Source organism: Salarias fasciatus, chromosome 10 (genome assembly GCF_902148845.1).
Source record: "Salarias fasciatus chromosome 10, fSalaFa1.1, whole genome shotgun sequence".
Taxonomy (NCBI): Eukaryota; Metazoa; Chordata; class Actinopteri; order Blenniiformes; family Blenniidae; genus Salarias; species Salarias fasciatus.
The window spans coordinates 15575269-15590289 of record NC_043754.1 but is presented as its reverse complement, the minus strand read 5'-3'; the positions used below and the strand labels follow the sequence as shown (position 1 = coordinate 15590289).

General features: G+C 43.4%; 1 protein-coding gene across 1 annotated transcript; it reads left to right on the top strand.

Annotated features, from left to right (window-relative positions):
- The first annotated feature begins 6733 nt into the window (after positions 1–6733).
- vdac1 (voltage-dependent anion channel 1) lies at positions 6734–13533 on the top strand. The gene is made up of 9 exons (XM_030100642.1): positions 6734–6810; positions 8726–8795; positions 10132–10181; positions 10273–10425; positions 10622–10674; positions 10803–11030; positions 11473–11623; positions 12097–12154; positions 12421–13533. The coding sequence occupies exons 2-9, from the start codon at positions 8729–8731 to the stop codon at positions 12510–12512; spliced, it is 852 nt and encodes a 283-aa protein (XP_029956502.1). The 5' UTR covers positions 6734–6810; positions 8726–8728; the 3' UTR covers positions 12513–13533.
- Positions 13534–15021: the final 1488 nt, after the last annotated feature.

Below are 15021 nucleotides of genomic sequence, written 5' to 3'. Positions count from 1 at the left end.
TTCTAGGGTTTACACATTTTTGAATTCACTTTTAAGGGACTTGTCTGGTTTCATTTATGCCTAAAAAATATCTCTATGTGGTTTTATCAATCTGGCTTTTAATCTTTAACACCGAACTATACGTTTAATTAAAAACAAACAAACAAACAAACAAAGCAGCCTCTCTGTGTCTCTGAGTAAAGCCACATGATAAAACTACTTAAAACCTCTGATCGACAACCTTTTCAGGACAACATGAGCAGGTTTTGAGGAGGTGACGGATGAAGCACATGAAACAACAACAGGTTGATGCTTTACGTCCAGAAATATGTAGTTAGCAGCAGAAAAGAGGGGAGAAAAATTAAGGAAATAAAAATGTAAAACAGAAATGTATGACTTGGTGTGTTGTTTGTTTTTTTCTGTTCCATGTTTCACTTTCACATTCATGATGATTACATGGAAAAACCCAAACCAGTAACAGTTTTAAACAGAACATGACCGAGATGATTGGATGCAGTCTCGAGGTCTTATCATCTCCTCTCATTCTCATTCAGTCCATTTGTCTTCTATATCGTCTTTCTCCACACAAAGTATGGATGTTTTTCTTTTTTCAACACCTGGACAGGCCGTCAGGTCATTTTCTACTTCAATCAAAACCAAAAGAAGGAGAAACACATTTCAGCTAAAATGACTTTAAGCTGAGTGAAACATCTCTGGGTTTCTCTGAACCTTCACGCTGCAGTGACTTCATCCTTCACCGCTTTTCCATCGGACAACGCTCTCTTCCCAGAACAACTTGCGCAGCGTCTAACTGGAAATGGGCGAGACGGCAGGGCAACACGAGGCCTGCTGCGCGGCGCCGCAGTTCGACTTCAGCCTCCGCACAGCAAGGCGGCAGGTGGCTGCTCGACAGACGTGGAAGTGTTTATCAGCACATCTCTGTCAGGCAGATACTGAGAAAATGACTGTTAACCAGCTTTCGCTACATTTCCTTGGACGCCATGAATGAGAGATAAAGATCTCTGGTGCACGCGCACATGCACGCACGCACACACACACACACACACACACACACACACACACACACACACATACTGCCTGTTTTTTCTCTCTTACATACATGCACACTGACGAATGAGTCACTTGTGCAGCGCCCTGACCACAGTTTGAGTCTTGACATTTTCTCATGCCTCCATTGTGTTTATGAAAGTTGAGACAAGAGGGATGGTTTTCTCTCTCTCTCTCTCTCTCTCTCTCTCTCTCTTTTCCCATTCTGTCAACATCATGCCGCCACACAACAGCGATGCTAATCAAAAAAAAAAAAGAAAAAACCCAACAAGTTTATAGAGTTTAATGTTCAGTGAGCTGCACAACCACAAACGATTTATATTCCACTTTTAAAATGAGCTTTTCTAATTCAACTACCCCTAATGCTTCCATCAAGGTTATATAACTTAGTAGAGTCCATCCATTCATCCATCCATCCATCCACCCATCCATCCATCCGTTTGTAACCGAAGACATAAAAACGTGCAAATCAACACTAAAGTCTGGATGCTTCAGTTGGCACTTCTTCTGATGAGTGATGCTGATGTGACTGCGTAAATGCTTCACTGTTAGAAGATCTGATAAACAAGCGCTCTTGCTTGCGTCGAGGTCTTTTCAGCAGCTAGAAGTTAAAACAATCCTGAACTCCTCGTGCGTGTGGCTTTTGTAGAAAACATTCGGCCCCATATCTGAATCACTGATATCATCTGTGGTTTCTCTCGCAATCGGAAAGAAAATGAGGTCAGTTTGAAGAAGGCCTTTCTGAACTTGTGGCTTTTCCGAGCTATAAATTTTGCCAACATAAAACAAATGAAACAATTTGGCAAGGCGCACGTCTCTCTAAGACCAAGTGTGAACAAATCTTTATTGCTGCGTGTCAGACGCTCACATTGTTCCTGTTTCCAGACGTTACGTCAGAGGGTTTGTCCCGAGACAAGCTGTGGCTGGTTATTTAATGTGAGTGAAGAGGAAGCAGCTCGTCCAATGACACTTTTGTTGAGTTCATTCGACAAATGAAGGTAAACCGGCCAAAGAAAGCAGAGTTTGCACGTTCTCACTGTCGGGTTAGTGTCCTTTAAAATGTCATCTTCCTCTGCCTCGTTGTGAGAAGACCCCGATCGAGACCTTTTCTTGATGGAGTTTGCATGTTTTCCCTGTGAGTTTTTCCCTCATGTGAAGTCAGCCCTGTAATAAAGCGGCCCTGCTCTTTGTCAGTGGGAAGCTGGGATCGGCCCTCAGCTGTCAGCGATGCTAAGCCGGGCAAAGTGGAGGATATACCGAAGATAGACGCTCTCGTTTGCTCAACGGACTCCCGTCATTCATCGCTTGAGCGTTGCTCCGGAGATACGGGAGGTTTTTCCGCACAAACACGATCTCACAGTCGAAGGCTGAACTCGCTGTTCATTATTGCTGCTTTTTCCTTCTGATTCTCCTGGATTGAACCCATGAATGAATGAGTGATTTCATTCATGGGTTTGGACCCGTCGGGCCTTTTCATCGTCCCGTTTTACAGCAGAAATCCCTTCAAATCTGTGTGTGACTGGAAACTCTGAGCCACCAGATCTTGCTTTGAGCGAACGACGCATCAGATCCTGCTGAGGGTCGAAAGGTCACGGCTCTAAAGTGAACAGGAGCGAAGTGATTTACCTCCCCTGTTTGGTCCAGACTCCTGCGGATATTGCGGATGAGAGATGGATGGGATGGAGCGGGATGTGGAAGAGCCAGAGGAGCCTGGACCCTGCGTGAACCGCCGAATTAAAAAATACGAAGAAGGATGACATGATGCCTCATTTATCCACATGTTTCAAATCGTGGCATCTGTTAACAATTTATTTTATTTACTCTGGTGATGCCGGGCCCGGGCTGATTAACATTTTCTGCAGTGTTTGTTGTCTTCTGGAGCGCGCTGTGACTGGCACTCGCTGATGGCTGTTTGAAGTGAGCACAGCCTTGGCTTTGAAGCTCGGGGGATGAAAGCGGAGCATCCAGATATGACTGGAGGATAATCTAGAAATGAATTCTGGCCGCCTCTGAAGGCGACCGACAGGCGACAAACATGTTACTATAGCCGCTGATTAAATGTTACTTGAGAATCGGTGAAGCAGGGACGCAAAACGGGGATTGAAGCTCCTAAACACACACGGGGAAATAAGTTAAATGTGTTTGTTTAATGACAACAAGCTGTGGATGCTGGTGAACGAGTGACGGATCGGCCATCGCTCCTCATCTCTACTGTCTCCTTTTATTCATGAGCCATGCTGTTTGCGATTGTGACTTTAATTGTCCTTATTAATCACCGGTTTTTCATCACGATTGCTGATCTTGAAGGCATTAAATTAATCAAAATGTCTTCGAACGACGCTTCATCCAAACTGGCAGACAGAAAACTGAAAAAAAAAGTTTGCCAGCTGGCATATTTGAAAAGTGATTTCAAAGTTTCTAAAGGCTTTAAGAAGCAGATAAGTCAGTCTGCTGCAGGTTGTCACAGGTGAAACTTACCCAAGTCAATAGTTTAGTTACAGGAGAAATACACTAATCCGTATTTAATATTCAATGTACTCAGAAAAAAAAAAAAAAAAATCCATCTTCAATATAAACTCCTCCCGGCAAGTAATAAAATGTGTTTGGCTTTGACTTTTCTTAATCTTATAAACTAAATCTTGTGCTTGTTAATCCTTCTCCATAAAGAATCACTTAAATGCAGGATTTCAGTCGAATGTGTGTGAGCAGAATATTTTACTCGCTGTGGAGTTTCAACTACATAAATCCCTCAACTAGAAACATTCACCCAAAGCAAAATGAGTAAAATCTTAGTTGTTTGTGGCTGAAAACTTTGACTGTGACGTTTAGTGTGTGCGCTGCAAGGAGAAGGAAAATGTTACAAATATTTTACTTTAATGAAATACTTTCCTTTTTTTTTTTTTACTTTTTCCAAAGACAGTATAAAGTCAAAATGTTTTTCAAATTTTTTTTTTTTTTTTGATAATCTATGATTGTGTCCTGAATTTAGATACTAATGATAGCTATTAAAATGTAAAAATCCCCAAATATCTATTAAAAATGAATTTATTTATTTGTAATCTGCTGAAAAAAAAAACCCCAAAACAAACAGAGTTTGCAAGATTTTAATGACTGGCAATTTCCAAAAAAAAAGAAAAAAAAGAAAGAAAAAGATTAAAAAAAAAACCCTAAATGATAGAAATTACTTCAGATTATCTTTCAGAGACTTTAAAAACAGCACTTTGTAACAGTTCCCTGCAGCTCCTCTCTGCATTTCCCTGAAAATTCATGACAAGTGAAATCTCACAGACTGTTACCAACACTGACATCCACTGGCTCAATGTTTAAATACAAGCAGGGGCTCAGTGGCTGACGGATCCCACGCAGTGCAGACGGCAGACAGGTTGCTGCAGTGAGTGTTTACTCCCAAACGACTGGCGAAAGAAAGACAAGAAGCAGAAACATTCTATTTTCTCTCTTTTCATACATCCTTCTGTAGGGAAAACATAGAAAAAACAAATTAAAACCTAAAAATGCATGTTTTCAAACTGAATTTGCATGCACAGATGAGAAGAACATGCAAACTCCACGCAGAGGGGCCCACAGCTGGACTCCAACCAGTTGTTCAAGACTTAACTCCACAATTTGGCATATCAAGCGAGAAGAATCCACAGCTGCAAGCGTTCTGTTGTTTCTGCTGCAAGCCGCTTCAGTTGCAAAGGAAACACCTTTGGGTTTTGGCAAAGTTCCCTCGTTTCAACCACACGGCAGTTTCTGTGAAATTCAGCGTACAAAAATTGAAGAAACCAGCAAAAAAAAAAAAAAAAAAACTTCAACACCCCTGCTTTGAATCCACAACCATGTGGCTGGAGCATATTTTCAGAAATCTTTTGTTTTGTTTTGTCGGTATCATCAAGTTCATGGTTGCTACTCAGCTAGAGACTGTGAAAAATTCATATAAAGATAAACACTTTTTTTTAATAATTGAAATGCATTTAATTAAGAAAAATTTTGTGCATCCATTTATGGTAACAAATTAATCCCTTTTTGTCATAATTTGCATACAAGATTTTCAGAAAGTAAAACAAAAGATTGAAGAATATCTTTCAACAGAAACAAAACTAAAATTAGAAGCTATAAAGGTCAGGGGCTGAATAACTCCACTCCACTCACTAATATTTATTCTTCAGACACAGTGCAATATGTTTAATAATTCAAAATACAAATCACTGCAATCTTTCACAAAACAGTGACTAATAATTCCTTAAATGCTGAAAGAAAAATGAATTTCATGAATGTAAATGTCCTGATCATGAAGCATGGTGGGAAAAAGAGAAAAAAGGGATTGAAGAATCAGTTGCTTTAGAAACTTAAACACACAGAAATGAAAAGAACGTCTCTGTATGTGTATCTTTTGTTTGTATTTACTTCTCAAGAGTGCCCATACAAATAACAGAAATAGATGAAAACACAACTATTGACTTATATAACTGAAATGACAGGAATTTAATCCTCTTACACACTCAGATTAATTTGATTCACAATAAGCTGCGAACAGAATTTTATTCAATGTATTCTTGTATTTAAAGTATCAAAAAAAGAGGAGTTTTTGTACATTTGAAAGATTGATCCACATTTCTTACTACTACAGCAGAGGTCACCTCTGTGCGGTGATGTAACGTTACAGGAGGAAACAGCCTCCGCTGCTCTGGACCAGGTTGTGTAAACTGTTTGATGGATCAGATTGGAGCTAAAGCTGCTGAAATCTGATCTCCAGTCAGCTGTTTGTAGGGTTTTATTTCGCAATAACTGCGCATGCGTAAAGGCAACATGCCGGCATTACCAAAGAGTATACTTCACAGCAAGATAAGTACCGTGGGCTTTTCTTTGTGGTAGTTATGCACTTAAACCCAAAATAAATCAACTATACAATACATTTTCTCGTAGTGAGGTTCAGTCATAATATACATGGCTGACTTATGTTGCAAATGAAGTAAACTGCAATTTGAAACCTCTTAGTAGCATCTAGTCAGGCACTTTTGATGGTTTGCATTTAATTTTGAGGATGGCACAATGGTTTGGAATGTTTATGTGAATGTTGTTCCTTATAATCTGTCGATTACTTTATTTCAAGCATATTCAGAATCTTAGATTGGATAAGGCAGAATAACTAAAATATCTTGATGCGATGCTGTCCAAGAATCATCACAAACTCTTGTATCATAAATGATTATATGGGGAGTGCCCTGATGGATTTCTGGAGGAGGGTGGTTTATAAAGCAGAATGGAAATATTTTATCAATCCTAAAGGGAAATTTTTTGTAGCATTGCTCCACACAGAACACAACACATAATAAATATGGTTGAAAAGACAGAGTATTATTTAAATAATAATAAATAGGGCCCAACAGTGATGAGAGCAGAGAGAAATTGACTGAAATAAGTAAAAAAGCACTATTTACAAGAGGAGTTATCATTGTGTTATCGCTAAGTGGAAAAAAAGCCCTTTAAAAAGAGCATATGGTGGAAAGTTGAACCTGAATAATGCCAGATTGTTCATGTGCGCGTGAAAAAAAGCGCTTGAGACGACTCAGACAAGAGGAGGGGTGAACAATCTCGTCTCGTGACTACCTGATTGTGTCTTTGGCGCTCAGCGCGTCACTGCGGCTGCTTACGTGACTGTAAGCGTACGGGACGTGACGCCGCGCCTCCTCCTTCTTCTTCACTCCTCCCTTTGTGCGGCTGACAGCCTCCTTCTCGGACAGGACTGGAAGACACGCAAAGGTACGTTATGTCTCTCCTCCTCTAAGTATCTCACAACCTGAGGTCCGTCTGCAGTGATTTGCGCCGCCGCTGCTGGAACTCCTCTGCCCGGTACTCACCGCCTCATTCGTGCGTTTAGCTGGAGCGAGCTGCGGCTCGTCGGCGGCCTGCCGCTCTTTAACGAGCTGCTAGCTTGGAGGCTACGGAGGCTAAAGTCTCGGGTTTGCGGTCATCCGGTTGCACTGGGGCGAATATCACCTGCTGTCATGTTGGGGGCAGATAGTAAGAAGCTTACCGTGCTCACGGTGTCTCCCACACCACGTGTCGTGACATCGCCCACTGGGAACACGGTTTGCCCGGTGTCCACCTTGACAGCCGATGCTAACGTGTTAGCATCAGAGACGAGATGCTGCTACCACCATGCCTCCTTGACCTCTCTGCGCGTGAAGTGACCCCTGCCGCGCTCCCTTCACAGGGAGACACGGCTTTGAAAGATGTACAGAAATTCTGTGACAAAGTTGTATAATCTACAAGACAGACCCTTCTCATAATCAAGGCAGTCTGCTACAGTTAAGGTGGGGCAGCAGGGCAGTGAGGGGTGGACGTTAACTTAGATGTGAGGATCATGTCATCATTAATCCTCATGTTCAGGAGATACAAACTTTAATGAGGAACTTTTTGCAAGATGACATGTAGACTTGTGCTAGTAATCTGTCCTCTTGACATATCTGTCCACACTCACGAAAGGAATGTGTGATTGTCCTAATGGGTGAATTATTGAACCCATTCATCCAGGGCGGGTTTATGAGTAGGCCAGGATTACAAAGTTGTTGTCCAAGCTGATGTTTGCACTCCAGCTGGCGAGGGCAATGTCCAAAAACAAAGTTATTGTGATCGAGGGTCATATTTATCCTGAACAAATGCATTAAAAAAGTGGGGTGGTGCAATGTAGCAGTGGAGTAAAAGGGTGTAAAAGAGTTGCTGGATTCTCACCCAACCTGAGTAGCTTGGATTCACAGGTTGCAGGAAGCATTGTTGTAATTTCTTGTGTGGCTTTGGGATACGATGTTTAACCCAAGGCAATATGTAAAAGATCTATAAGGGGGACTAAGTTAATTATTTTAATAGTTTGAGCAGATTTACTTTCAAAATCAGTCCAACTCAGGTGAAAAGATGTGAATGTATCTTTGTCATTTTGGTCGTTCTGTTATGTGGATTAATTTCCCAAGGGAGTGCAGAAATGACCCTTATTCTTGACGTTTAAGAAATCCTCCTGGTCACTATTCATTCCTGATTTGCCTTCTATCTTCTGTCAATACCGGCGTGTATGCTATCAATATTCCTATGCAGCAGCTGAACCGTGATAACATTTGGTGCTGTTGAAAAGCCTTAAATTTATTCTTGTGCTGAAATGCACATGTCTTGCTCAACAGGCTGCTGATGAAATAAAAGACAGAGTTGCACACATACGCTGAAGCAGCTCGTCCACTGGGTCACTGAAAGGTCTGCTTTGTGCTGTGGATCTCCAGAAGGCAGCTTCTTGAACTTTCAGACCTCAGATTGGATTCTGAAAAAATGATTTGAGTTGTAAAAGTGATCAGTTTTCTCTGACATGTGACATAATTTTCATAGTTCAGAAAGAAACAATTGATGAAATTATAAATAGCCTTGATGTGTGAAGATGGAAGTGTCCTGCAGAGTGTTAATAAGCCACTGATGTTTGTTATATTTTTACCTTGACTCTCCATTGCTGACCTCCAGTGGCTCCTGTCTTCTTCTCTCAGCGCTGTCCCTCCCTGATGTGTCCCTCAGTTCTCCTGCCACAGTTTACATCTTCCTCCTTTCTAACATCCCAGGCTGACGTGAGGCTGCAGGGGACAGAGGGAGGAAAAGTGGGGAACATTAAATTTCAATGCACATCTTTGTTTTCTTGCAGATCATGGCCGTACCTCCTATCTACGTTGACCTTGGAAAGTCTGCCAGGGATGTTTTCACCAAGGGATATGGTGAGGTTTCTTCAAATTGAGCTTTTTTTTTTTTCTTTCATTTAGTTTTTCTCGTCTTCACTGAGATGAGTTGTGTAGCTGTTTCCATGTTTGATGACTTTGACGCACAACTCAATGCTTAATGGAAGCAAACCATTTGTGGTCCTGTGTGTGTTTTCCTACCAGATGAGCGTATAGAGTTATTGGGTTGTGTGTACACACACAGCTGTGCTCCAGTGAGCACGTTCACCCAGTTCATGCAGAAAGACCGATTCATCTGAATCGCTGCAAGTTCACTGGTGAGTGCAGTCGATTCATGTGGGCAGCTATTCTCAGATCTCGTCTACACCACATCGGGACATATTGAGGGTTCAATAACACGACAGCGGAGCTCGGAGCCCCTGAAAACACAACTTTTTTTTTTTTTAAATGACCCCCAAGGTGCAACTTTTCTGAATGGCTGCTGCTGCGCCTGGGCTCCACGGTTGTAGTAAATAATTCCTCCAGATGGACACGAGCAGCAGTGGCAGCCTCCAGAGTGCCGTGGCTCTCAGGCCGTATTCTCCCGGGGCTGGGTCGCTTTATAGTCGAGAGTCATGCTCCTGATGTTTCCACCTTTTGAAATGCTGGTATTGTTGACATTGCAAGTGGCCGTTGGACTGTTTTCACTTTCTACATTGAAATATTTCCACACCGCTGACATTTTGGCCTCTGTCCTGATCTGATACTGCCATTCACACGAGGACATCCAGATTAAAGGCTATGAGAAGCATTGCACTCGTGAAAGTAGTTAAAGTTTTTATAATATATGGACCAACGTCAAACAGCATGCACGGTCCCTGCCATGACTTCAAAAGCACCACATTACTCACCTCAGAATAGTCTGGATGTTGCACCTTTCTGCATATTCACTCTGTCAGTGAAAATGTGAAGGTTTTACCTGCCGCACATGTAACGCAGAGCAGCAGCATGGACAAGGTCAGGATGAGTTTGACCGGCCCTGTAGCTGTTAGTCATAACTGACAGCGTTTACACTCCCACTGGATCTATGTGAAATCAATGCGCGTGTACAGCCAGTGGCACGTGGAATGCCTTAAAAGTCCCCTGGAGGCTGGTAAACGGGCATTTCATGAGCTTAAGTCGATGATTGACCTTAATGTGTTTTGATACCTCATGAGAGACTCTTCTAAAGTGCGTCCATAAAGCAATGCTCGGCGAGGATTAAAAAACAGGATTAGAGTGGTTGTTGTTTTCAGTTGGAGCCCGTGTGTAAATAATTCACAGAAGCCTGTGATGTGTTTCAGGGAGTGATTACATATTTGGACACTCATCTCGGATAACGTTTGATCTCTTTCAGGCTTCGGGCTCATTAAGCTGGACCTGAAGACAAAGTCTGAGAATGGCCTGGTAAGTCGTCATCCTCAGACCAGGACGCCTTTCAGTGGCGTCTTGTTTAAGGTGTCTGCCTGTGATCCTGACGCGGCCTCCTCCTCTGCAGGAGTTCACCAGCACCGGCTCTGCCAACACTGAAACCAGCAAGGTCGCTGGATCGCTGGAGACCAAATACAAGTGGGCGGAGCACGGCCTGACCTTCACAGAGAAGTGGAATACCGACAACACGCTGGGGACCGAGATCACCCTGGAGGACCAGGTAATGCAGCGCGTGGAAGGAAAATAAAGCTCTGACGTTCAAAATGCAAACTGAAATGTATATTTGTCCTGGAGCAGCTTGTTGGTGTCACACAGGGCCTTGATTTGAGTAGGAACAATGTTCAGCTTAATTATCTGTCCTTCTTCCTGTCAAGCGTGTTAATATTACTCTTTATTTTTTGTTTTTCTGTCCACAGTTGACTAAAGGACTGAAGCTTACGTTTGATTCATCCTTCTCACCAAACACTGGGTAACCAGAACTCAGTCTGGATTCTTAGAAAGCGTAGATTTATTAATAAATGTTAGTATAGCTCTGGTGTATTTGTTGGCTCATTCTGCGTTGCCGACGCTCACGGTCCGCCCCCCTCACCCTCGCAGCAAGAAGAGCGGCAAAGTCAAGACGGGTTACAAGTGCGAACACATCAACCTCGGCTGCGACGTCCACTACGACATCAACGGCACGGCCATCCACGGCGCGGCGGTGGTGGGCTACGAGGGCTGGCTGGCCGGCTACCAGATGACCTTCGAGGCCGGCAGGAACAGGATCACCCAGAGCAACTTCGCCGTCGGCTACAAAACCGACGAGTTCCAGCTGCATACGAACGTGTAAGACTTCATGAACGGTCCTGCCAAGCTTTAACAGTCAATGAGTGTAACTGATGGGGTCCATATTTTCACCCTGAATGGGAGCTTTGAGCCGGTTTCCTCGTCCCTGTCTTGGCCCCGAGCTGCCTGCAGGGTTATTCTTATACTCCAGTGATGGGATTTACTATATTGAACGTGAGATGAAGTGAGTGTTTGGCCGGCCCGGCTGAAAAGCAGTGCCAGACAGCGCGGCCACGGTGTTAGTCGCGTTTCCCGCTGTGAAGCTGGCCAATCCTGTCCCCTTCAGTCACACCCGCTGGAGTTCAGACAAAGTGCAGCGGAGCTGTTGCACTCAGATCAGGAGCGACACACACGCAGCCACTCTTTGAGCCTGTGGCATCGGCCCCGACTGAAACCTCATTTGCGGTGTCTCTGACTCTTTCAAATTGCCGTCTTCCCACAGAAACGATGGCACGGAGTTTGGCGGCTCCATCTACCAGAAGGTGAACGACCAGCTGGAGACAGCTGTCAACCTGGCCTGGACTGCTGGAAACAGCAACACCCGGTTTGGAATCGCTGCCAAGTATCAGATCGATCCCGATGCATCCTTCTCTGTGAGTCGTGTGTGTGTGTGTGTGTGTGCGTGTGTGTGTGTGAGATCTCCACGAGGAGAGTTGTGCTGGAGGAAGATCTTATGCCGTTGCTGCTGCTTTTCTTTGGTTTTGTTTCTTTGGTTTTACCTCCTTTTGACAGATGTGTACCATCAGAAAATACCCACCTCCACTTTGATTCTGTCATTCTCTGTAATCCAGTGGAGGTCCTTCTCTTTGCTCCCAGGATTTATTCTTCTTTTCAGCACTGAACCACTGCAAAATGACTCAAATCACAAGGAGTCGATTTTATGTGTTTTAACAGTGAATCCTGGCTTTAGAAACTTGTGTCCGCCCACAGGACCAAGCCCTCTCCATCACGTTAGATCCTAAACCCCACCTGCAGTTCAGCTAATTAGAGTGGATGTTTTTGGTGAACGGGGGTTCATCAGTATCTCTTCTTCTGTTTCTAATCTTGGTCTGTGGTTTTCTTGCAGGCCAAGGTGAACAACTCCAGCCTGGTGGGCCTGGGCTACACTCAGACTCTAAAGCCAGGTGAGAGCGCGCCGTATGTCTCTCTAGTGCTTAATAAAGAACACCTGCTGTCTTTAGCAAAGGAAAAAATAATAAATATTTATATTTTTCTTATTGTATAGACTTCATGGCAGTGTTTTAACACGAGCAATCTTATTGTAAAAGACAACACATTTCAGTTTAAGCGATCATATTGGAAACAAATGGGAGTTCAGTCATTACTTCAAAGGCTTAAAATACTTCACTGAGCAGCATCAGATGATGGATTATATGTGTCGTTTGCGCAGGCATCAAGCTCACACTCTCCGCTCTCCTCGATGGCAAAAACATCAACGCCGGCGGACACAAGCTTGGTCTGGGTCTGGAGTTCCAGGCATAGGAAGCCGAGGCAGACGCCTCCCCTGTCCTCCAGCACACGTGCATTCCCCAACAAATAAATACCCCGAAAACAAACAAAAAAAAAAACGAATCCTCTAAAGATTAGCTTTCCTTCACAAAGCCCCCAGTTTCCTTTACACATGTTACAGCTGGAAGACAGCAGAAAGATGAAATCGTTCACGTCACCGTGAACCGCATTTCAAGGACCACTTAAGGGAATCAATGAGCCCACTTTAGAACAAAGCCGCACTTGTCAATCAGGAAGTTTGAACACGAGCTGTGTAACTTGTAAGGGAAGAGCAGCCCCGAGTACGTTCATGTTGTCCTCACTCTTTTTTCAGATCATGGCGCTTTAATTTGTGTCACTACTTTTTCAGTGCAGCAAAATTTAAAAAAAAAGGGAACGTTACAAAGAAGCTGAGTCCGAAATGCAAAATGGACCGGACAGAGTTGGCATACAGTGAAGTAGTTACACCACAGGATGGTGCTGTTACATAGCGCCTGGAAGCACTCCTCACACCAAGGTGTCATGGTGAAGTCACCGTTTTATTTGAACGCTGTGCACTGGAGAGCGCTCGTGTTTGTCTCCATGTATTCTTATGGGAAGGGTTAGGCGTCCCTGATATTCAGTAGCTCGAAGAGACACTACACCCCCGATGTGTACATTCTGTGTTTTCTGTCTCCCTTCGTCTCCTGTGTCCGTGCATTCGGTGTGATTTTGTCTTTTGTTACATATAGCAAAGAAAAAAAAAAAGGTTATTATTTTATCGGTGGTCTTGCGTAGTTTAATCCACCTGAGAAGTCTTACGAGGGCAAAGACCCGTCGGCTCTTCCTGGTCAAGCAAGCACAAGAAAACCTGTTGTGCACACAGCTGAGCCTCGATATTAAAGTTACAGAGGAGGGAAAGAATAAACACTGGCCAGGTGATGGTACTCTTCCACAGCTGGTTATGGGAATCATGCTTAGTGTACTTGACAGTATTGTCATTACCTGAACTAAATAAAGAAAATCTTGAACCGGACTGTGTGTTCGTTCGTTTGTCACCTTTTTACTGGCACGTGGTTTGTGTTTATTGTGGTTAATAAAAACTCAGTATGTGTTTTTATAGCGTCTTCATCTTCTACTAAGAAACTGTCATTGATTCAAATCAGAAGCTTCTGACACCTTCCCAGAATTTAGAGCTGTAAGATGAACGAGTCACGACACTTGGCTCTGTAAAATGACTGAATGTTGAATGTCAAGTCATCTGCGTGAGCCACGGAAAAATGTGGCCAGACTGCATCCAGCCTGAAAACATATTTGAGCAGGAATTGGGATGGGGCGTTGCCCACGTCGTTCCACAGACCGCTCTGGTGCCAGTCCAGTGTCGTCATGACCCAATGATAGAAGTGTTAAACATTTCCAGATAGTGCTGAACTGAGCCTGTGGTGGATTCTTTTTTTGTTAACTCTTACTCTCAAGGTTATAAAAAAAGGCTGTCTGGAAGCAACGATACGGCTCATGTTAAAAGAAGATAAACCTGTCTGTCCTGATGTAGCTTGAGAAGCAAAGTAAGTGTCATGTCACTCGAATGATAATTCCTCAAAAATATGTGGCCCAGCAGGAACGTATTTAAACCGAATAAAAATACACATGAAAATAAACACACCCAATGTGACATAAACACAGTAGACTGAAAACGTCATCACGATTAGAACAGGGTGTACAGAATTATTAGGCAAATGAGTATTTTGATCACGTCATCCTCTTTATGCATGTTGTCCTACTCCAAGCGGTATAGGCCGACTACCAGTTAAGCATATCAGGTGATGTGCTTCTCTGTAAAGAGAAGTGTGATCTAATGATATCAACACCCTATATCAGGTATGCATAATTATTAGGTAACTTCCTTTCCTTTGGCAAACTAGGTCAGAAGAGAGATTTGACAGACTCCAAAAAGTCAAAGAAGGATGCAGCCCTCTTAAAATTGCCAAGCTTTTGAGGCGTGATCATCGAACAATCAAGCGTTTCATTCAAAATAGTCAATGAGGTCGCAAGAAGCGTGTTGAAAAACAAGGTGTGCAAAATAACTGCCCGTGAACTGAGGAAAATCAAGCGTGAAGCTGCCAAGATGCCACTTGACGCCCAGTTTTGCCATATTTCAGAGCTGCAACATCACTGGAGTGGCAAAAGGCACAAGGTGTGCAATACTCAGGGACATGGCCGCGGTAAGGAAGGCTGGAAAACGACCGCCACTGAACAAGACACACAAGATAAAACGTCACGACTGGGCCAAGAAATATACCACTGATTTTTCTAAGGTTTTATGGACTGACGAGTCTTGATGGGCCAGATGGGCCACTTTCTTCAAGCAGTGGTACAGAAGAAGTCAACATCGCTCAAGATAAGCATGATTTTCATGCAGGACAATGCTCCATCACACACATCCAAGTGCTCCACTGCGTGTCTGGCCAGAAAAGGTCCAAAAGAAGAAAAAATAATGACATGGCCTCCCGTGTTGACCGGATCT

Excerpts from the sequence above, each read along its gene's own strand:
- vdac1 (XM_030100642.1), top strand. The coding sequence starts at position 8,729 with ATGGCCGTACCTCCTATCTACGTTGACCTTGGAAAGTCTGCCAGGGAT. Across the intron at positions 8,796-10,131 it reads TGTTTTCACCAAGGGATATG|GCTTCGGGCTCATTAAGCTG; the intron begins GTGAGGTTTCTT and ends GATCTCTTTCAG. Across the intron at positions 10,182-10,272 it reads CAAAGTCTGAGAATGGCCTG|GAGTTCACCAGCACCGGCTC; the intron begins GTAAGTCGTCAT and ends CCTCCTCTGCAG.